This window comes from Balaenoptera acutorostrata, chromosome 8 (genome assembly GCF_949987535.1).
Source record: "Balaenoptera acutorostrata chromosome 8, mBalAcu1.1, whole genome shotgun sequence".
NCBI classification, from domain to species: Eukaryota; Metazoa; Chordata; class Mammalia; order Artiodactyla; family Balaenopteridae; genus Balaenoptera; species Balaenoptera acutorostrata.
The window spans coordinates 38,515,646-38,540,086 of record NC_080071.1 but is presented as its reverse complement, the minus strand read 5'-3'; the positions used below and the strand labels follow the sequence as shown (position 1 = coordinate 38,540,086).

Genomic DNA, 24,441 nt, shown 5'->3' with positions numbered 1-24,441 from the left:
TATATGGCCTTTATTATGTTCTCACTATGAGGTAGGTTCTCACTATGCCTACTTACTGGAGAGTTTTTATCATAAATGGGTGTTGAATTTTGTTGAAAGCTTTTTCTGCATCTGTTGAGATGATCATATGGTTTTTCACCATCAACTTGTTAATATGGTGTATCACATTGATAGATTTGCATATATTGAAGAATTCTTGCATTCCTGGGACAAACCCCACTTGATCATGGTGTATGATCCTTTTAATGTGGTGTTGAATTCTGTTTCCTTGTATTTTGTTGAGCATTTTTGCATCTATGTTCATCAGTGATATTGGCCTGTAGTTTTCTTTCTTTGTGACATCTTTGTCTGGTTTTGGTATCAGGGTGATGGTCGCCTCATAGAATGAGTGTGGGGTGTTCCTCCCTCTGCTATATTTTGGAAGAGTTTGAGCAGGATAGGTGTTAGCTCTTCTCTAAATATTTGATAGAATTCGCCTGTGAAGCCATCTGGTCCGGGACTTTTGTTTGTTGGAAGACTTTAATCACAGTCTCAATTTCAGTGCTTGTGATTGGTATGTTTATATTTTCTATTTCTTCCTGGTTCAGTCTCTGAAGGTTGTGCTTTTCTAAGAATTTGTCCATTTCTTCCAGGTTGTCCATTTTATTGGCATATAGTTGCTTGTAGTAATCTCTCATGATCTTTTTATTTCTGCAGTGTCAGTTGTTACTTCTTTTTCATTTCTAATTCTATTTTTTTGAGTATTCTCCCTTTTTTTCTTGATGAGTCTGGTTAATGGTTTTTCAATTTTGTTTCTCTTCGCAAAGAACCAGCTTTTAGTTTTATTGATCTTTGCTATTGTTTCCTTCATTTCTTTTTCATTTATTTCTGATCTGATGTTTATGATTTCTTTCCTTCTGCTAACTGTGGGTTTTTTTGTTCTTCTTTCTCTAATTGCTTTAGGTGTAAAGTTTGTTTGTTTGAGATTTTTATTGTGTCTTAAGGTAGGATTATATTGCTATAAACTTCCCTTTTAGAACTGCTTTTGTTGCATCCCATACATTTTGGGTCATCGTGTTTTCATTGTCATTTGTTTCTAGGTATTTTTTGATTTCCTCTTGGATTTCTTCAGTGATCTCTTAGTTATTTAGTAGCATATTGTTAGGCTCCATGTGTTTGTATTTTTTAGTTTTTTTCCTGTAATTGATATCTAGTCTCATACCATTGTGGTCAGAAAAAGTACTTGATACGATTTCAATTTTCTAAAATTTACCAAGGCTTGATTTGTGACCCAAGGTATGATCTATCCTGGAGAATGTTCCATGAGCACCTGAGAAGAAAGTGTATTCTGTTGTTTTTGGATGGAGTGTCCTATACATATCAATTAAGTCCATCTTGTTTAGTGTGTCATTTAAAGCTTGTGTTTCCTTATTTATTTTCATTTTGCTTGACTGTCCATTGGTGAAAGTGGGGTGTTAAAGTCCCCTACTCTGATTGTGTTACTGTCAATTTCCCCTTTTATGGCTGTTAGCATTTGCCTTATGTATTGAGGTGCTCCTTTGTTGGGTGCATATATATTTAAAATTGTTATATCCTCTTCTTGGATTGATCCCTTGATCATTATGTAGTGTCCTTCTTTGTCTCTTGTAATAGTCTTTATTTTAAAGTCTATTTTGTCTGATATGAGAATTGCTACTCCAGCTTTCTTTTGATTTCCATTTGCATGGAATATCTTTTTCCATCCCCTCACTTTCAGTCAGTATGTGTCCCTAGGTCTGAAGTGGGTCTCTTGTAGACAGCATATATATGGGTCTTGTTTTTGTATCCATTCAGCCATCTGTGTCTTTTGGTTGGAGCATTTAATCCATTTACATTTAAGGTAATAATCAATATGTATGTTCCTATTACCATTTTCTTAATTTTTGGGGGTTTGTTATTGTAGGCCTCTTCCTTCTCTTGAGTTTCCTGCCTAGAGAAGTTCCTTTAGCATTTGTTGTAATGCTGGTTTGGAGGTCCTGAATTCTCTTAGCTTTTGCTTCTCTGTAAAGGTTTTAATTTCTCCGTCAAATCTGATTGAGATTCTTGCTTGGTAGAGTAATCCTGGTTGTAGGTTTTTCCCTTTCATCACTTTCAATATGTCCTGCCACTCCCTTCTGGCTTCCAGTGTTTCTGCTGAAAGATCTGCTCTTAACCTTATGTGGATTCCCTTGTATGTTATTTGTTGTTTTTCCATTGTTGCTTTTAATATTTTGTCTTTGTATTTAACTTTTTTTTTTTTTCTGAAACATTTATATTAACATATTTCCATACATATTTCCATACAAATACAAGATTTTTAGAAATTTCATGTAATGTCTGAAACATTTATATTAACATATTTCCATACATATTTCCATACAAATACAAATATAAGATTTTTAGAAATTTCATGTAATGTCTGAAACATTTATATTAACATATTTCCATACAAATAACCCAATGAAAGTTTAGTATTAGTTGTTTTGTTTGTTTTTTTATACTGCAGGTTCTTATTAGGCATCAGTTTTATACACATCAGTGTATACATGTCAATCCCAATCGCCCAATTCAGCACATCACCATCCCCACCTCATCGCAGTTTTCCCCCCTTGGTGTCCATATGTCCATTCTCTACATCTGTGTCTCAACTTCTGCCCTGCAAACTGGCTCATCTGTACCATTTTTCTACGTTCCACATACATGCATTAACATACGATATTTGTTTTTCTCTTTCTGACTTACTTCACTCTGTATGACAGTCTCTAGATCCATCCACTTCTCAACAAATGACTCAGTTTCGTTCCTTTTTATGGCTGAATAATATTCCATCGTATATATGTACCACAACTTCTTTATCCATTCGTCTGTTGATGGGCATTTAGGTTGCTTCCATGACCTGGCTATTGTAAATAGTGCTGCAATGAACATTCGGGTGCACGTGTCTTTTTGAATTACGGTTTTCTCTGGGTATATGCCCAGTAGTGGGATTGCTGGGTCATATGGTAATTCTATTTTTAGTTTTTTAAGGAACCTCCATATTGTTCTCCATAGTGGCTGTATCAATTTACATTCCCACCAACAGTGCAAGAGGGTTCCCTTTTCTCCACACCCTCTCCAGCATTTGTTGTTTGTAGATTTTCTGATGATGCCCATTCTAACAGGAGTGAGGTGATACCTCATTGTAGTTTTGATTTGCATTTCTCTAATAATTAGTGATGTTGAGCATCTTTTCATGTGCTTCGTGGCCGTCTGTATGTCTTCTTTGGAGAAATGTCTATTTAGGTCTTCTGCCCATTTTTGGATTGGGGTGTTTGTTTCTTTGATATTGAGCTGAATGAGCTGTTTATATATTTTGGAGATTAATCCTTTGTCCGTTGATTCATTTGCAAATATTTTCTCCCATTCTGAGGGTTGTCTTTTCGTCTTGTTTATGGTTTCCTTTGCTGTGCAAAAGCTTTGAAGTTTCATTAGGTCCCACTTGTTTATTTTTGTTTTTATTTCCATTACTCTAGGAGGTGGATCGAAAAAGATCTTGCTGTGATTTATGTCAAAGAGTGTTCTTCCTATGTTTTCCTCTAAGAGTTTTATAGTGTCCAGTCTTATATTTAGGTCTCTAATCCATTTTGAGTTTATTTTTGTGTATGGTGTTAGGGAGTATTCTAATTTCATTCTTTTACATGTGGCTGTCCAGTTTTCCCAGCACCACTTATTGAAGAGACTGTCTTTTCTCCATTGTATATCTTTGCCTCCTTTGTCATAGATTAGTTGACCATAGGTGCGTGGGTTAATCTCTGGGCTTTCTATCTTGTTCCATTGATCTATGTTTCTGTTTTTGTGCCAGTACCATATTGTCTTGATTACTGTAGCTTTGTAGTATAGTCTGAAGTCAGGGAGTCTGATTCCTCCAGCTCCATTTTTTTGCCTCAAGACTGCTTTGGCTATTCGGGGTCTTTTGTGTCTCCATACAAATTTTAAGATGATTTGTTCTAGCTCCGTAAAAAATGCCATTGGTAATTTGATAGGGATTGCATTGAATCTGTAGATTGCTTTGGGTAGTATACTCATTTTCACAATGTTGATTCTTCCAATCCAAGAACATGGTATATCTCTCCATCTGTTGGTATCATCTTTAATTTCTTTCATCAGTGTCTTATAGTTTTCTGCATACAGGTCTTTTGTCTCCCTAGGTAGGTTTATTCCTAGGTATTTTATTCTTTTTGTTGCAATGGTAAATGGGAGTGTTTCCATAATTTCTCTTTCAGATTTTTCATCATTAGTGTATAGGAATGCAAGAGATTTCTGTGCATTAATTTTGTAACCTGCAACTTTACCATATTCATTAATTAGCTCTAGCAGTTTTCTGGTGGCAGTTTTAGGATTCTCTATGTATAGTATCATGTCATCTGCAAACAGTGACAGTTTTACTTCTTCTTTTCCAATTTGTATTCCTTTTATTTCTTTTTCTTCTCTGATTGCCATGGCTAGGACTTCCAGAACTATGTTGAATAATAGTGGTGAGAGTGGACATCCTTGTCTCGTTCCTGATCTTAGAGGAAATGCTTTCAGTTTTTCACCATTGAGAATGATGTTTGCTGTGGGTTTGTCATATATGGCCTTTATTATGTTGAGGTAGGTTCCCTCTATGCCCACTTTCTGGAGAGTTTTTATCATAAATGGGTGTTGAATTTTGTCAAAAGCTTTTTCTGCATCTATTGAGATGATCATATGGTTTTTATTCTTCAATTTGTTAATATGGTGTATCACATTGATTGATTTGCGTATATTGAAGAATCCTTGCATCCCTGGGATAAATCCCACTTGATCGTGGTGTATGATCCTTTTAATGTGTTGTTGGATTCTGTTTGCTAGTATTTTGTTGAGGATTTTTGCATCTATATTCATCAGTGATATTGGTCTGTAATTTTCTTTTTTTGTAGTGTCTTTGTCTGGTTTTGGTATCAGGGTGATTGTGGCCTCATAGAATGAGTTTGGGAGAGTTCCTTCCTCTGCAATTTTTTGGAAGAGTTTGAGAAGGATGGGTGTTAGCTCTTCTCTAAATGTTTGATAGAATTCACCTGTGAAGCCATCTGGTCCTGGACTTTTGTTTGTTGGAAGATTTTTAATCACAGTTTCAATTTCATTACTTGTGATTGGTCTGTTGATATTTTCTGTTTCTTCCTGATTCAGTCTTGGAAGGTTATACCTTTCTAAGAATTTGTCCATTTCTTCCAGGTTGTCCATTTTATTGGCATAAAGTTGCTTGTAGTAGTCTCTTAGGATGTTTTGTATTTCTGCGGTGTCTGTTGTAACTTCTCCTTTTTCATTTCTGATTTTATTGATTTGAGTCCTCTCCCTCTTTTTCTTGATGAGTCTGGCTAATGGCTTATCAATTTTGTTTATCTTCTCAAAGAACCAACTTTTAGTTTTATTGATCTTTGCTATTGTTTTCTTTGTTTCTATTTCATTTATTTCTGCTCTGATCTTTATGATTTCTTTCCTTCTGCTAACTTTGGGTTTTGTTTGTTCTTCTTTCTCTAGTTTCTTTAGGTGTAAAGTTAGATTGTTTACTTGAGATTTTTCTTGTTTCTTTAGGTAGGCTTGTATAGCTATAAACTTCCCTCTTAGAACCGCTTTTGCTGCATCCCATAGGTTTTGGGTCGTCGTGTTTTCATTGTCATTTGTCTCTAGGTATTTTTTTATTTCCTGTTTGATTCCTTCAGTGATCTCTTGGTTATTTAGTAACGTATTGTTTAGCCTCCATGTGTTTGTCTTTTTTACGTTTTTTTCCCTGTAATTCATTTCTAATCTCATAGCGTTGTGGTCAGAAAAGATGCTTGATATGATTTCAATTTTCTTAAATTTACTGAGGCTTGATTTGTGACCCAAGATGTGATCTATCCTGGAGAATGTTCCGTGTGCACTTGAGAAGAACGTGTAATCTGCCGTTCTTGGATGGAATGTCCTATATATATCAATTAAATCTATCTGGTCTATTGTGTCATTTAAAGCTTCTGTTTCCTTATTTATTTTCATTTTGGATGATCTGTCCATTGGTGTAAGTGAGGTGTTAAAGTCCCCCACTATTATTGTGTTACTGTCGATTTCCTCTTTTATAGCTGTTAGCAGTTGCCTTATGTATTGAGGTGCTCCTATGTTGGGTGCATATATATTTATAATTGTTATATCTTCTTCTTGGATTGATCCCTGGATCATTATGTAGTGTCCTTCCTTGTCTCTTGTAACATTCTTTATTTTAAAGTCTATTTTATCTGATATGAGTATAGCTACTCCAGCTTTCTTTTGATTTCCATTTGCATGGAATATCTTTTTCCATCCCCTCACTTTCAGTCTGTATGTGTCCCTAGGTCTGAAGTGGGTCTCTTGTAGACAGCATATATATGGGTCTTGTTTTTGTATCCATTCAGCCAGTCTATGTCTTTTGGTTGGGGCATTTAATCCATTCACGTTTAAGGTAATTATCGATATGTATGTTCCTATGACCATTTTCTTAATTGTTTTGGGTTTGTTTTTGTAGGTCCTTTTCTTCTCTTGTGTTTCCCACTTAGAGAAGTTCCTTTAGCATTTGTTGTAGAGCTGGTTTGGTGGTGCTGAATTCTCTTAGCTTTTGCTTGTCTGTAAAGCTTTTGATTTCTCCATCAAATCTAAATGAGATCCTTGCTGGGTAGAGTAATCTTGGTTGTAGGTTCTTCCCTTTCATCACTTTAAGTATTTCATGCCACTCCCTTCTGGCTTGCAGAGTTTCTGCTGAGAAATCAGCTGTTAACCTTATGGGGGTTCCCTTGTATGTTATTTGTCGTTTTTCCCTTGCTGCTTTCAATAATTTTTCTTTGTCTTTAATTTTTGCCACTTTGATTACTATGTGTCTCGGCGTGTTTCTCCTTGGGTTTATTCTGTATGGGACTCTCTGCGCTTCCTGGACTTGGGTGGCTATTTCCTTTCCCATGTTAGGGAAGTTTTCGATTATAATCTCTTCAAATATTTTCTCTGGTCCTTTCTCTCTCTCTTCTCCTTCTGGGACCCCTATAATGCGAATGTTGTTGCGTTTAATGTTGTCCCAGAGGTCTCTTAGGCTGTCTTCATTTCTTTTTATTCTTTTTTCTTTAGTCTGTTCCGCAGCAGTGAATTCCACCATTCTGTCTTCCAGGTCACTTATCCGTTCTTCTGCCTCAGTTATTCTGCTATTGATTCCTTCTAGTGTAGTTTTCATTTCAGTTATTGTATTGGTCATCTCTGTTTGTTTGTTCTTTAATTCTTCTAGGTCTTTGTTAATCATTTCTTGCATCTTCTCAATCTTTGCCTCCATTCTTATTCCGAGGTCCTGGATCATCTTCACTATCATTATTCTGAATTCTTTTTCTGGAAGGTTGCCTATCTCCACTTCATTTAGTTGTTTTTCTGGGGTTTTTTCTTGTTCCTTCATCTGGTACATAGCCCTCTGCCTTTTCATCTTCTCTGTCTTTCTGTAACTGTGGTTTTTTCTGTATTTAACTTTTGATAGTTTGATTAATATGTATCTTGGCATGTTTCTCCTTGGATTTATCCTGTATGGGACTCTCTGTGCTTCCAGGACTTGACTGACTATTTCCTTTCCCATATTAGGGAAGTTTTCAACTATAATCTCTTCAGATGTTTTCTCAGTCCCTTTCGTTTTCTCTTTGTTTCTGGGACCCCTATAATTTGAATGTTGGTGCATTTAATGTTGTCCCAGAGGTCTCTGAGACTGTCCTCAATTGTTTTCATTCTTTTTTCTTTATTCTGCTCTGTGGTAGTTATTTCCACTCTTTCATCTTCCAGGTCACTTATCTGTTCTTCTGCCTCAGTTTTTCTGCTCTTGATTCCTTCTAGAGAATTTTTAATTTCATTTATTGCATTGTTCATCACTGTTTGTTTGCTCTTTAGTTCTTCTAGGTCCCTGTTAAACGTTCCTTGTATTTTCTCCATTCTATTTCCAAGGTTTTGGATCATCTTTACTGTCATTACTCTGAATTCTTTTTCAGGTAGACTTCCTATTTCCTCCTCATTTCTTTGCTCTGGTGGGTTTTTACCTTGCTCCTTCGTCTGCTGTGTGTTTCTCTGTCTTGTCACTTTGCTTAACTTACTGTGCTTGGAGTCTCCTTTTCGCAGACTGCAGGTTCATAGTTCCTGTTGTTTTTGGTGTTTGCCCCCAGTGGCTACCGTTGGTTCAGTGGGTTGTGTAGGCTTCCTGGTGGAGGGAACTGGTGCCTGTGTTCTGGTGGATGAGGCTTGATGTTGTGTTTCTGGTGGGCAGTACTGTTTCTGGTAGTGTGTTTTGGGGTGTCTGTGACCTTATTATGATTTTACGCAGCCTCTCTGCTAATGGGTGGGGATGTGTTCCTGTCTTCCTAGTTGTTTGGCATAGGGTGTCTAGCACTGTAGTTTGCTGGTCATTGAGTGGACCTTGGTCTTAGCATTGAGATGGTTATCTCTGGGAGAGCTTTTGCCATTTGATATTACATGGAGCTGGGAGGTCTTTGGTCAACCAATGTCCTGAACTTGGCTCTCCCATCTCAGAGGCACAGACCTGACACCCCGCCAGAGCACCAAGACCCTCTCAGCCACACGGCTCTCTCTGGGCTTCTATTTCAACAGCAACAATGTGACTCTGAATGGAGTAGGCCACTTTTTTCACCAGTTGTCCGAGGAGAAGTCTAAAATTACTTTTCTCTTTTTTTAAAAAATTATTTATTTATTTATTTATTTATTTATTTATTTTATTTTTATTTTTGGCTGTGTTGGGTCCTTGTCTCTGCGCGCGGGCCTTCTCCAGTTGCGGCGAGCGGGGGCCGCTCTTCATCGCGGTGCGTGGGCCTCTCGCTGTCGTGGCCCCTCCTGTGGCAGAGCACAAGCTCCAGACACGCAGGCTCTGTAGTTGTGGCTCACAGGCCCAGTTGCTCCACGGCATGTGGGATCTTCCCAGACCAGGGCTCGAACCCGTGTCCCCTGCATTGGCAGGCAGATTCTCAACCACTGCGCCACCAGGGAAGCCCTAAAATTACTTTTTAACATTAAACTTCTGTCAAACAAAAACAGTAACTTCCACATATTAATAGTACAACCTAAATAACATATATATTAAAATATAATGTATACACTTTGATACTAGAAATTACTGTATTTGCCGTAAATGTGGGAAAGTCAGAATCTGATTGAAACAGCTGTTTACCAATTAGTTACATTTGGGGGCCAACTTTTCAGGTTGTCCCAATTGGTCACAGTGGAAAGAGTAAAATAGGCTTTTTGTTGGAGGTGGTCCTTGTTGTGTTTTTTTTTAAACCCAGAGCTTTTATTTAATTTTCCTTTCAGGTTTATCCAGATTTAATTGACATACAGCACTGTATAAGTTTAAGGTATACAGCATAATGATTTGACTGAAATACATCATAAAATGATTACCACAATAAGTTTAGTGAACATCCATCATCTTGTATAGATACAAAACTAAAGAAATAGAAAAAAAATTTTCCCTTGTGATGAGAAGTCTTAAGGTTTCCTCTCTTAACAACTTTCAAATATGACACACACAGTGTTCATTATATGATGTTGTACATTATATCCCTAGTACTTATTTGTCTGATAACTGGAAGTTTGTGCCTTTTGACTACCTTCATCCAATTCCCCCTGCCCCCATGCCCTGCCTCTGGTAACCACAAATCTGATCTCTTTCTATGATCCTTGTTAGGTTTTAACAAATAAATGAGACCAAATCTCTGGTGTGTCTCTGTTAATCTGTACCCCTGATTCAGATCTGGCTTTTCATGCATCACGCTTTTGACCTTGGCTTTCCCTATATTCCCTGGTTCCTGACTGTTTGGCTTTGACTCACAACTCCATGTTGACAATCCCTTGTCCATATTTACAGACTTCATGGCCTTCTTGGTTCCACCTGTAGCCTCACCTCCCTGATTCCCCAAATTTCTTAGGTGGCTCCACTGTGACAGGAAGAAAGGCGCTTCTGGCCAGCTGACTCTTCCTATGGCTGTCTCTTCATATACTGGTCTTTGGCTCAGACATTTTAATTATACACAATAAATCTTATAGAACATGGAGGTGAATTTTAACTCTACATACAATTTATCTGCACACTTACAATATATCCTTAGTAGATATCTGTGCTATGTATTAAAGAAGTTTAAGGTTTCACATTTTCTTTCATACCACCTCACCAACTTTGGTTTTACCTGTGCTGTGGTTCTTCCATTTTCCTGTGTCTTATGCCTTGAGATATATTTGTATTTCTCATAAGAAAGATAAATAATAATAGTCATGATGACAACAATAAGACAGGACCAAAGAAAAGGGCCAACTAAGAAAGGCAGAACAAAGAAATAAGATCAGCAAACCAAGTTTACTTTAGAAATGCACCTAAAGAACAGTGACTTGGTAATAACAATGACCAATAACAAAGTAACTTGGTAATAACAATGGCTCTTTCTAAACCTCATATTAAATTCTTTTATGGTGTCTGTTAACCACTAATTCAGCTTGGAAGACTTAATTGAAAGTGTGCCCATTAAGCATTTGCCAAATAGAGGTGACCTGTACATATTTATAAACTGCTCCACCACCTACCACACCACTTCAGGTCCATAAAAGAGTGACGCTTCAAAAACATACATACTTTTTGGTAATATTTTATACTGTTTAAAGCTCTACACGTTTCTTTGTGAAAGAATTCAGAGACAAGATTTTTGTTCGCTGTTGAGCAATGACATTCTGTGAATACATATTAGGAACAACCATGATAATTTTGCACTTTTTCTCAGCAAGTATCAAATTAGGATGCCCAAAGCGTTAGCTATCTACTTACCATATGCTGTGTCTTTGTTTTTGTGCAGTATATTCTCAAGCCTTCCATCAGTTCAGAACAATTAGTTATGCTTCTTTGTATGGAGAAAACCAGAATAGTACATTTCAAATGATTAAAGACTAATCAAAATTTTTGAGAGCTTAGCTTTCCAAGCAGTTTTTGGAAAATAAGTGATGTTTATGATCAGTCATAAATGTAAGGAGATGCTTTTATGAATTGGAATTAAATGAGTGTTACTAATTGATGTACCAATAAAAGCAATTTTCTTTTAAGCTTCAGACAGTGGGCAATCCTTTGGTTTGAGTTTCAATGGCATATTCATTTTATATTTTATATTTCCATTAGCTTCTCTACATTGCAGCTCCATAAGGCATTTGAAAGAGGATGTAGATGAAATGCGGGACTGAACTTGGTCTCCAAACCTTTCTTTGTTGGGGGGAGGATAGGAGGGTTCTGGGTAAGGTATGCAGGCCCAGTGTATTAAGCCTATGAGGAAAGTGGATGGAAAACATAACAAACTGAAACAAAACAAAAGCTAACCAACAATCTTGTTCTGAAAGCTCTAAAGCAAGAGCTTTAGAGGGCTCTGAGGGGTCTTGGTTTACAAGACCCCTCAGACCTCTGGAGGCCTTGGATTTATTAAGGGACCTTTTATTCAGTGGTTCTTAACCCGGACCAACAGTTAGAAGTCAGATCCCCTGCACAACCCCTCCTCCCACCGATTATGATCTAATCGGTCAGAATGGGGCTAGGGCATCAGTAGTTACCTAAAGCTCCTCAAGTAATTCGAATGTTAGGAACAGTTGCCAACCACTGCTCTATTCTTATGAATACCTAACAGTGTTTGTAGACTGAAGAATTACCATATATACACACATCTTGTATTACTTTTCGTCTATAATTTATGGACACAATAACTCAGATACAAATTCATTAAACATTTCATGGAGTTAAGAGGAGCTTTTTGCATTTACATGTTTTCTCATCCATATGTTCTAAAAACATAATTCTCATCACGTGGATGTTCTCAGACTTGAAGAGTTTGATAATCTTGGCTCTGAAGGACCCAAGGTAGAGTTGAGATTGTGGTTAAAACAATCACCCTTATAGGTTAAATGGTGGTCAGGACTAGTTCTTGGCTTAATCACGAGCACTGGATAATTTTACTATAAAGTGTTGGGGAGAGAAACCTTAAACACAGAGAGGGTAAAAGATATCTTATGTGACCCATCCTTGCTATGAGTCTGAATAAGATTCTTAGCTCTGGCTCCTGCCTTAGGGAGCCTTGAGTGGCTTCTCTGAGAAAGTGAAAAGAAGAGCGGATAGATTCCCTTTTGCTTTGAGGCTTCTTATGTGCCTCAAAAATATGTCTCCCTGGGGCTGGCTGGGATTCTTGAGTGCAGTGAACATAGCTCTTTTTTCAAGGACCTGCAAGCTCAGACTTCAGAAGTTGGTTCTTTCTGCAGCCTTAGCGGACTTTGCAGGTGGGACCCGCTTTCTGGGTGTGTTCTGTGGCATCGTATTCAACTCAGGAATGTACAGAGGAGGCTGCAATTGCAAGGTCCTGGGTCAGAAGTACATGCACTTACTGTTCTCTCTGTAGCGGGCACAGGTCAGTTCCATTGCTAGAAAGTCAAAATTGCTTTTGGCCTTACGACTTTATCTTTTTAAATATTAAAAATCATAGCTGAGTGTCACATGCAAAAAGTAGGTCTACACAAAAGCACTGAGAAGATCCCTGCACTTCTCAAGAACAGTTACACTTAAAGTATCTGTGATACGAAAAATATTATGACATAAAAATACTGGAAGCAAAAAAGAGTCTGCCACATTCATAAGAAACTCATTCCAGATTTTAACAACCTTATTAAAGAAACCCTTACTTTAATTTATTAGAAATCTCTCCTGTTGTAGATCATTTCTTTTTTTTTTTGTCCTAAGGGAGATGAATAAAAATTGGACACCATTCTCCATGTGATATTTCATTATAGACCTAGAGGCGTTTGTTAGTTTCCTACTCAAGTTTCCATCTCCAGCAGTAAATAGGCCCAATGTTTCTACCTTCTCTTTGCTCCTGTCTCCTCCGTACCTGGCCTTCTGTGAAGCTTTGCTGGTGAGTGTGGTGAAGACCTCAAGTGAAGTTATTGAGCAGAATCCCTCATTCTTATCTAATTAGTCTCTTCCTTGCCTTCCTTTTCCTGAAATTAAAACACCTATCTATCTATCTATCTACCTACCTACCTACCTACCTATATCTCAAACTACTTTGAGGGCAGTACCACCGTGTGGATGGCCCATAGTTAATTAAACCTCAAAACATCCACGAGGGAACTCCTATTTCCCCCTCAGAAGCTGTCCCCTCCCTGTGTTCCTCACTCAGGGAATCTACCACTCACCCAGGTACCTGCACTGGCTATATGCAGCTATTTTTAACTTCTCTAGCATTAGCAACCTTACATCAAATTAATCAGCAAGTCCTATTGATTCTACCTCCTAAATATCTTTCAACTCAGTCCTTTCCCATCACCCCTACCACCAATAGCCACCATCCCAGTCCAGATATGGTTTATCTCTCACCTAGACTTCTTGCCTCCCATTCATTCTTTACATGTAAGCCATAATAACTCTTTCTAAAATGAAGAATCATCCATATTACTCCCACCTACCTTCTTAAAACCCTCTAGTGACTCCCTCTTCCTCTATGGTAAATTTGCAATTCAAAACCTGGTCGCTAAGCACCCCTTCTTCAGCTTCCAGCTGGTCTTTTTTGTTCCATCTCTGACTCTTCCCTTGAGAACCATCTTCAACTTTTTTCAGTTCCTCAAATTCACCAGCTTCCTATTGCCTCTGAATTTTGAATACTATTCCCTCTTCCTGGGAAACCAATCCTTTGGCTGTCAGCTTAAAAATTTCACTTTCCTTGGGAGATTCCCCCCCGCCGCCCCCCTCCCTCAGACTGTGTGTTCCACAATGCCCTATGTTTCCTTTACTACTACACTCATTTGTGGTCATTGCTTGGCTAGCAAAATCTATTTTTTGCTAGCTTCCATTTTTAAACTTTCCCTCTCTCTGTAACATCAGAGTAATATGTTCCTTTATCTAATTATTTCCTTAGTTTTCTTCATCTCCTATGATTAATTTATACCTCAATTTTGGACTCAACTTTCTTCATTTTCTTAAATTGGAAAATTAATCTAGAGATTAATATAATTGGAAAGTATGCAGTTGTATCAGCTCTTCTGACCTCTCATTAGATGGATTATATCAAGTTTTGAGTTAATTTGTGAGAATAATTCCATAAATAGTGTAATGAAGACATGGACAAAGTATGTTTTATGATGCATTGTTTTTAAAAAAACATTAAGACTTAATAAAATAAATTTATCTTCCCAGCTTTTAAATTGGAAGATTAACACTTACCACATATATCAACATAATTATCTTTTTCTCCTCAAGTTACAAGTTACAAGTTTATCAGGTGAGTGTAGAGAGTTGGAGAGATGGTGAGGAGGGTTTACTATATTTTTGTTCCCCCTGGTCATGATGAAGCACCTCCGTGTCTATTGTTGTCATGTGGCTTTGGATATTTTGGCAATGAATACCCCACAGTCTTGGTGGTTGATTTACTCAGAGTTGGACTTTGGTGGATGACGCCCTTCTCCAGAGATACAGACTATCACAAAGGTAAAAGCAGAAAGACTTGCCTATTCCAGAGTGGATTTTCAAGTCATCTCACGTGGTCCACACCAATGATATGTAACCACCAGAATACATTCCACTCTCTTTGTTCCTTCCCATTTTAAGGCTTTTCTTATCAGTGAACTTTATTGATCTTACTAGTGACTAAGCCCTTTATCATTTTGGACAATTGTTCTCATGTGAGAATCAGCTATGAGCATTTAAAACCAATTAAAAACCAATGCTTCATATTGATTGATTCAATTTGGGATGGGGTGAAGCCCAGGCACTGGTACTTTGAAAACCTTCTCAGGTAATTCTCACATGCAGCCAGGGTGGAGAACCACTGATTTTAGGTTGCAGGATATACCTCACTGATTTATCAACCTCCTTGACTTTCTTTATATGCAGACTTTCACCTTCATCTCAAACTTCCCCATTCCAGTAAATGGCACTTCCATCTATATAGTTTCTCAAATTAAAACCTGAGATTCATTCTTCTTTCTCTAGAGCCCCATCACCAACCAATTCATTAGGAAGTACTGTAGACTCAACATATCCATCTATTTTTCCTTAGCTCCATTGCGTTTCTTTTAACCCAGACCATCTTCTTGCCAAACCTGGACCACTGAAATTTCCTAACTGGTTTCTCCTATTCCAACCCTATATCATCTTCCACAAAGTTCTTAAACTTTTTATTATAAAATATTTCAAACCTTTAGACCAGAAAAGACCATCAAAGTTTATAGAATTTTAGCATTGTACTACATTTGCTTCACAGTTTTTTTTTTAAAGAAGGAAAATTGTGTTGTTAGAGTTGAAGCCTCCCTCTACCTCTCCCTCATGCTATTTCCTCCCTTCCTCCCTGGCGGTAACCACTTATATCAATTTAGACTTTATTATTCCCATGCATGCGTTATACTGTTGCTACGTGTATGAATCCATACATAATATTTAGTATTGTTTTTAAATTTTGGTGGTATCAGATTGCAGCTTGTTTCATTTAACATATTTTTGATGTTTGTTCATGTTAATACAAGTAGCTTTAGCTTATTCCTTTAAATTGTATAGTATATCAAAACAAGACATCATAATTTGTTTATCCTTCTATTGACCAATATTCAAATGATTTCCAGTTTTTTTCTTTTCATAGTTGATGTTGCAGTAAACATTTGTGCATCTCTCTTCTGTACATGTACAATAGTATCTCTAAATATATGCCATGGAGTGAAATGTGGGGCCTTAGGGCCTTTTCAACTTTCTAATATTTTGCATAATTACAACACAGTCTTTAAAAAAAAAAAGCACCTATTACTCAGGAAAAGCGTTGTGGAACACCTCTAGTAAGCCAGTATGAAGTAGTAAATGAGAAATAAAAGCTTTTCTCTCTCAGATCTTATATACCAGTGGTGGGAGAACAAATAAACTAAGATGATGTTTTCAGAGAATGCTAAGTGCTGCATAATGAATCATAGCATCCTTCTGCTTCAAGATCTTCAGTGATTTTCCATTGCATTTAGGAATAATATAACTCTTGTCTGGTCCTGTAAGACTTGGTACCATCTGGCCCCTGCCTTCCTCTTCCATTTTCCCTTTGGCTTCCCGTGCTCTTGTCTTTGACCTTTGAGTTTTTGGAAATTACTAAGTTTTTTCTTGCTTCAGGACCTTCACGTGTGCATTGTTCCAGGTTCCTGGAACGTTTTTCCCACCATTATTTGACTGGCAAATTATTACTCGTGACTCATGTCACAGCTTACTTGTCCTGTCTTCAGAGAGAACTTCCTTGATCCCCATAAAAATAGGTTCCTTCTTTTGAGTCTCTCTCGTGGCACCTTGTCTTTTCCTCAGTATCACTTAGCACAATATATGATTATACATTTATATGTCATCTGCCTCACCTACTGAATTTCAAGTTCATTGAAGGCAGGGATGATGCCTCTTTTGTTTCCTGCTGTATCTCCTAGCTCACAGCCTGACACATAATGGTTCCTCAGTGAGTGAAAAAAAAAGTAATACAAATTAGTGTTTTTCTGAAAGTTTAGTTGCAGGCTCATCTTGAGCAGGAGATTTGGTTTTGTCTGGGTTTTGATTCCCCTCTCTCCTGAGGGCTCCCCTCTCCCTAACTAAGGGTTTAGAATGGCCTCCATAGGCGCCAGACCAGAATCAGGCCTTATTACAAAGAGGGTTCCTGTTCTTTTGATATTGGGGATATCACAGAGGTCATAGAAGCCCAGCACTGTTTGGTCTTGAAGTTATCACCTTGTCTGCAGCCGGCCTTCCTAGGCCCTCAGTCAGATAAAATTCATAGCTCTCGATGGTGGTCGACAGCAGTGCTTTGTTTTTGATTTTTAAGCCTCTTTTAACAAGGAAATATCAAGAGCATTGGGAGAAGCCTCACTTCAGCCCCTGGCTTGAAACAGTGAGCCTGGATCCAGTTTATCTTCTTCCTTGGAATGTTTTTAGTCCCTATTACCCTTTTAGGAGCCAGTCTTTTCTCTCTCTCTCACTCTCCTTTCTTCCTTCTTTTTTCTCCCTTCCTTTCCCTTCCTTTCCTTTCCTTTCTTCTTCTTTTTTTTTTTTTTTTTTGGCCCACTCGGCATGCGGGATCTTAGTTCCCCAACCAGGGATCAAAACCGTGCCCCCTGCAGCGGAAGCACAGAGCCTTAACTACTGGACCACCAGGGAAGTCCTTCTCTTTCTTTCTTTCTTTCTTCCTCCCTTCCTTCCTTCCTTCCTTCCTGCCTTCCTTCCTTCCTTTTCTTTCTCTTTCTTTCCATTTGAAAGTAAGTTGAAGGTAGTATGACATTTCACCTCAACATACTCTAGCATGTATATCCTAAAAATAACATTCTCCTACATAATTACAATACCACTATCACACCCAAGAAAATTTATATTGATACAATGATATTATCTAATGTAAAGTCCTTGTTCAACTTTCTCTAATTGTCTTCCTCCCAAATTGCATAACAATTTTCAATGAAGGATCTCTCATTTCATTTAGGTTTCAGGTCTCTTCAGTCTTCTTTAAGCCAGCACAGCTCCCATGGCTTTATTTTTATTTTTAATTTATTTCATCTCTCATGATACTGACATTTTTGAAAAGTGCAGGTCAGGCTTCTGATAGAATGAGCAATTATCTGCATTTTTCTTAATTTTCTTTTCCTGAATGATCAGATTCAGCTCTTTGACAAGAACATTCCACATTCTTGATGACGTTGTGTCCTTTTTATTGCATCACATCAGGAGGCGTGCATGGTGCTGTTTTGTCTCATTAATGGTGATGCTAAGTTTGATTACTTGTTTAATATGATGTCTACCAGATAATGATAAAGACATCTTTTTCTCTTTGAATTTAATGAGGCACTTTGAGACTAAGTGAATACCCTGTTGAATAACAATTTTTCATCCAATGGTATTGGCATCTATTGATCCTTGCTTGTATCCATTATTGTATCCATAGTTGCAAAATAGATATTATATAATTTTATCAGTCCTTCTACATTTTTTAGCTGACATTCTGTAAAGAAGCCTTTTACCTCCTCCCTACCCACCACATTAAAAACATTTTTAAAAATATTTAAAAAGTATCACTATGGGCTCATAAGTTCTATTTTTTTCACAGGATCATTTTGACCAAGGAAACATTGCTTTTTCTGCATACTTTTTCATAATGCTTAATATATATTTCTTATATGATACTTCATAGCCAGTTGTCTATGTGAAATAACATATTTTAATAAATAGCACAGTGTGAAGTTCTATTAAAAACACTTGCCCCTTCCCCAATTTTGATATATTGTTGTAGTGGGGTTTAAAGTTTCTCTCTTCATTTACCATGGTTAAAAACTATGGTGGTGATTTATTTTCATTTATGTTCCTTTGGTGAATTCAACATGAAATCAAATCTGTTCTTGTTATTAAAAATCCGTGAGGTGAAGTTCCCAGTGATAAGGTATCACACACAGAAACATTCTCTCTCCTTCTCCCTGACAACAATGCAAATGCAGTTAATGATGCCCTCTCTGTCTTATTTTTAGGATCGAAGATTCAATGATGAAATTGACAAGCTAACTGGATACAAGACAAAATCATTACTGTGCATGCCTATCCGAAGCAGTGATGGTGAGATTATCGGTGTGGCCCAAGCGATAAATAAGATTCCTGAAGGTGCTCCATTTACTGAAGATGATGAAAAAGTAAGATTTCATGCTTTTTGTGACTTGTACTTTCCTTCTTGATCATTGATTGCTATTCTCCCTGAAAAGGACAGGAATTATGTGAATAGCTGTTGGATTAGCCCATTCATGGATCAAAGAGCTTTTTCTCATATTACACGAAATGTAATGGGAGTTTTTTGCTATTTTGTAGAATGTGGTATAATTGAAAATAATTACTTCTTCTTCTTAGCTTACTTTTCATTGCAAGCCTTAGTAGTATTCTTGTTATTCCCTAGTCTTTTTTTAAAAGATTTGTTTGATGTGGACCATTTTTTAATTAATTAATTTATTTATTTATGGCTGTGTTGGGTCTTCGTTTCTGTACGAGGGCTTTTCTCTAGTTGCGGCGAGCGGGGGCCACTCTTCATTGCCGTGCGCGGGCCTCTCACTATCGCGGCCTTTCTTGTTGCGGAGCACAGGCTCCAGACGCGCAGGCTCAGTAATTGTGGCTCACGGGCTCAGTTGCTCCGCGGCATGTGGGATCTTCCCAGACCAGGGCTCGAACCCGTGTCCCCTGCATTGGCAGGCAGATTGTCAACCACTGCGCCACCAGGGAAGCCCCTATTCCCTAGTCTTTATCTTCCTTATAAATAAGCTTTTTAATTGAGGATCACAGCACTACCACACATGGCCCAGGGAAAGATACGGGAGATAGGAAGATTACTGTGTTTCAGAAGCTCAGCACTTTCTCTTATATTTTCATAACTACTGTGAAGAATTGTTTTCTCAGTTTTTATATAAAAATCTCAATAAAATGAATGTTTTTAATTGTTATTCCAAATTGCTAATAAAAAGAACATATTTGTGTCCATGAAGAGCAGTTGGCCTTGGTAGAGTGATGTACTTTTTGCTCTGAAATTTTGAGTTCTCTCACCAGCATTTTATTCACCAGCTCATTTTAAAGAGAGACCTTCAAAGACCTGAAGTTCTGGCTTTGAATCTCTTACCTTCATATTGAATAGAATCTGGTGGAATATTTATAAGATTTGTGGTAAAAGCAAATCTCAGGTTAGTTTGTTTAAGTTTGATGACTGCCATACTCTTACTTGATTATAAAAGACACTTTATAATTTAACCTTCTGGCTGTGAGGTTACTATTTGCCAGTGCTGATTACTAATGCATTAAATTAATGCAAATGTTCTGGTATAAAAGGTCAACATAAAATATGATTATAAGGAGACAAGATTTTTTAAGTGTGAAGAGAGTCCTTTATTGAGGTCATTTCTGTAGTCAAATTTGAACAACCTAGATCCCAGAAAATGTTTATAAACTCTTAGAGCATGATAGGACCTCAGGCAAAGTCTTACCAATTCAATAATCAACTACAGTGTTCAAGGCACTTGTGTTGGGGCCATAAGAGACAAAGATAAATCCCAGATGTGCTATGCCATGCGGGAACTGCACAAGGAAGAAGGCAAGGTCAGCAGTAAGATGTTCTAGGACATGTTGTGAGGGCCTAGGAAAGGGAGGATGAGTCTTACTTGAAGAATCTGAAGAGGCTTTGATCTGATCTCTGAAGAAAGTGTAGGCTTCCTTAAGACAGCCAGGTGAGAAGGTGAGGCTGTTTAGGAACGTATAAAATGTAGTCTACCTCATTCACTATGCAAATGTTTCCATGGGATATACAGATAGAACAAAAATTTTATTTTGTGCATTTTGTACCGAAGATGACAGAGTCCTATAATTATGTGCCTCTTATAAGGACTTAGATAGAAGGATTTGAGCTTTGTCTTTCCAAACATAACAGCCACATGCCCACAACATCTCCCAAACCATTGAGTTTATACACAGATATTAGTCCTGCCTTCACTCTGTCTCCTTCATTTAAGAGGATCCCATTATATATTTAATTTTCATCTATGATTCCATTTATGTTAGATTTGTTTTCTGGACTTTTCTCATTGGATTTATACTTATGATATAGGGCTTCATGAGCTCTGGACGGTTTAAAAGGAAGGTATGCGCAGAGCTTTGTCCCTGTCTTGAACAGCATCACTGCTTAGCTGTACTGAGTACGAGAGCTGGGACTGAGCTCCAGCTCGGCTAGAGACAAGCAGCCTGCTCTGGGTGAGCCGCTTAACCTCTGACTTTGTTTCCTCTTCCATTGACTAGACTGTCTACCATTCTACAGTATGAGAATTCAGTAATCATTAACAAATACTTTGCAAAATATAAGAAACTTGGCAAATGTAAACATAAACTTTTTTTTAAAACTATCATTTTCCCAAAGAGTTTCAAAATGTTATTCTATATTTGTCACTTATCCCCAGCCAATTTATTTCTTAGGTTTAACTTCATTTGAGTATTTCCTTGCTCAAATGTTATATTTTTTCTCCTCTGCAATTATCCCATGTGCCCACAGTAACATTTTATTTTCCAAGCTCTACGATTTCCTCGCCTGATTAAAAAACCCTACTTTAGTTTCACTTCTTGGAAAAAAAACCTTACCACTTAGGGCAGGTAGGTTGTGTTCTTGCAGGTGACACTGGATGGAGAATATTTTTATCTCAAATTTTGTATCTGGCTCTTTCCTGCAAGAATTCTATATATTGTAAACCAAACAGGAGTGGTGAAGAAGAAAAGCAGAAAACAAAATCTAGAAATGATTAATGGGAAAGAACAAGATCTAGAAACATTTTTTCAAATAAGAGAAAACATTGTGGCGTAATGGGTGCATACAGTCCAGATAGCGAGTCTACCTGGGTTGAAGTTCCATCTCGGCCATAGCCTGTGTAACCTGGGCAAGTTACTTAGCTTCTCTATGCTCCCATTTCCTCCTTTTAGGAGAGAAATTATAATAATAATATGTACCTCCTAAGGCTGTAGGGGGTTAAATGAGAAAATACAAGGAAAGAACTTGGAAAAGCACCTAGCACTTAGTAAGTCCTCATAAAAGATTAGCTTTTACTGATACAACGTTAATACATGTAAGATACAGTCAGGTCTCAGTTAAGAAATTACCTTTGTATAATTTAAGTCTCTAAATTTTTATTAAACACAATCTATATGCCAGTTTCACTGTTGGAGTTTCAACAACGAAGTGAGGGATATACTTCTTTATAAATTCACAGTTCTCTTGTGTGATTGTTTATGCACATACTGTTTTACTTGATTGTGCAAGATTATGCTTATACCAATTTGTATTCTACTTTTTAAAGTAATTTCTTACATACGTGTCCACATGTGAATGTAGTCTACATTTGCCATTTTTAGAGATTATAAAGTTTTCTTCTTTTTCTTTTTCTATGTAGTCTAGCTTGCACAGTCATTGTCCTATTACTGGAAATGGGTTGTTTCCAGTTTTTCACTAACACAAATAGCCCCTGAATGAACATCTTGAACAAGTCACCTTTTTCTTTTGTGATATTTCCTTGGGGTATATTCTAGAGAAGGAAATTACTGAGTCAAAGGGCAAGAAAAGTTTTATAGCTCTCATTCCAAGTTATCAGATAGCTTTTGGAAATACCGAACCCATTTACAACAGTAGCAACATATATATACCTCTCTTCACAGAGCCCTGACAGGTTTGTTCAATTCACATTTAAAAACTCAAATTAGTTTGCCTTAGTCTGCTAGGCAGGCTTCAGAGAACCTCCTCCTGCATTTACCAGTATAAACTCCAGCAACAGAAGTTTCAGTGTTGCCTGCAAGTAAGGAAACATGGGAGGGAAATGGAAGCACAGTGTTTAGTGTTAGGTGAGGGACACCAGATCAGAGAGCCTTTGGGGCAGGTTCAAGTCTTTGCCTGCTACATGTTAGTTTAGCTCAGTGACCTTGAGCAAGTTGCCCCATCCCTGTTAGCCTCAGGACCTCCTAGCATTGTGAGGAGTAAAATAGAGCACAGATGTAAAGTGCTTAGGGTAGCACTTATTATCAATAAATGAGCTTCATGAAATCTCACCATCTACTTCAAAGCCAAAAGAAAATAATTTGAACCCTATTTGTTATTTTACTTTATACATACAACTGCTATGTCATCATCCATATGGGTAGTGGTAAATTTATTGCACAATGTGATTTGTATGTCCTGATATCTTAAAATGTCAACTTCTGGAGACTATCAGCTGTGTTATGTTTGGTGTAATTCCAAAACATTTTGCAATATTAGAATCAGTAAATTATTTGCCTGAGATAAATTAAAAATTAAATGCGGTGCATTCATTTCTAGTCTATTTACATCCCTAACATAATTGTCCATAGGATCATATTGTGTTTCTTGAAAATTCGATACATACCTAAGTTTCAGTGACTGTGCTGTATCATGTAATAGTTGATGGCAGCTCCTAGAAAGGTCATCAAGTCCATTTCCCACCAACCCTGCCCTCATCCAATGCAGGAATCCACCTGACAGATGGTCATCCAGGCTCTGCCTAGAAACTTCCCTTTCAATGACTTTAAAATCATCATGCTCAGGGCTGGGCTTCAAGATGGCAGAGGAGTAAGACATGGAAATCACCTTCATTCCCACAAATACATCGGAAATACATCTACATGTGGAACAACTCCTACAGAACACCTACTGAATGCTGGCAGAAGACCTCAGACTTCCCAAAAGTCAAGAAACTCCCCACGTACCTGGGTAGGGCAAAAGAAAAAAGAAAAAACAAGGACAAAAGAATAGGGATGGGACCTGCACCTCTGGGAGGGAGCTGTGAAGGAGGAAAAGTTTCCACACACTAGGAAGTCCCTTCACTGGTGGAGATGAGGGGTGGCCGTGGGGGAAGCTTCGGAGCCATGGAGGAGAGCGCAGCAACAGGGGTGCGGAGGGCAAAGGGGAGAGAGTCCTGCACAGAGGATCAGTGCCGACCAGCACTCACCAGCCTGAGAGGCTTGTCTGCTCACCTGCTGGGGCGGGTGGGGGCTGGGAGCTGAGGCTCGGGCTTCGGAGGTCAGATCCCAAGGAGAGGACTGGGGTTGGCTGCGTGAACACAGCCTGAAGGGGGCTAGTGCACCACAGCTAGCCGGGAGGGAGTCCGGGAAAAAGTCTGGACCTGCCTAAGAGGCAAGAGACCATTGTTTCAGGGTGTGCGAGGAGAGGGGATTCAGAGTACCTCCTAAACAAGCTCCAGAGATGGGTGCAAGCCGCAGCTATGAGCACAGACACCACAGACGGGCATGAAATGCTAAGGCTGCTGCTACAGCCACCAAGAAGCCTGTGTGCAAGCACAGGTCACTATCCACACCTCCCCTCCCTGGAGCCTGTGCATCCCGCCACTGCCAGGGTCCCATGATCCAGGGACAACATCCCCAGGGGGAGCACACGGCGCAACTCAGGCTGTTGCAACGTCACGCCAGCCTCTGCCGCCACAGGCTGGCCCCGCATTCTGTACCCCTCCCCCGCCAGGCCTGAGTGAGACACAGCCCCCTAATCAGCCGCTCCTTTAAACCCGTCCTGTGTGGGTGAAGAACAGATGCCAGAGGGCGACCTACACAAAGAGATGGGACCAAATCCAAAGCTGAACCCCAGGAGCTCTGTGAACAAAGAAGACAAAGGGAAATTTCTCCCAGCAGCCTCAGGAGCAGCGGATTAAATCTCCACAATCAACTTGATGTACCCTGCATCTGTGGAATATCTGAATAGACAACGAATCATCCCAAAACTGAGGTGGTGGACTTTGGGAGCAACTGTAGACTTGGGGTTTGCTTTCTGCATCTAATTTGTTTCTAGTTTTATGTTTATCTTAATTTAGTATTTA

The 24,441-nt window shown here is 38.3% G+C and overlaps 1 protein-coding gene across 1 annotated transcript in view; it reads left to right on the top strand.

Annotated features, from left to right (window-relative positions):
* Positions 1-24,441, top strand: part of PDE11A (phosphodiesterase 11A) — a 447,087-nt gene that overhangs the window by 40,820 nt on the left and 381,826 nt on the right. The window contains exon 2 of the mRNA XM_007190409.2: positions 18,565-18,723. Coding sequence (XP_007190471.1) covers positions 18,565-18,723 — 159 coding nt within the window. The remainder of the gene's footprint in view (positions 1-18,564; positions 18,724-24,441) is intronic.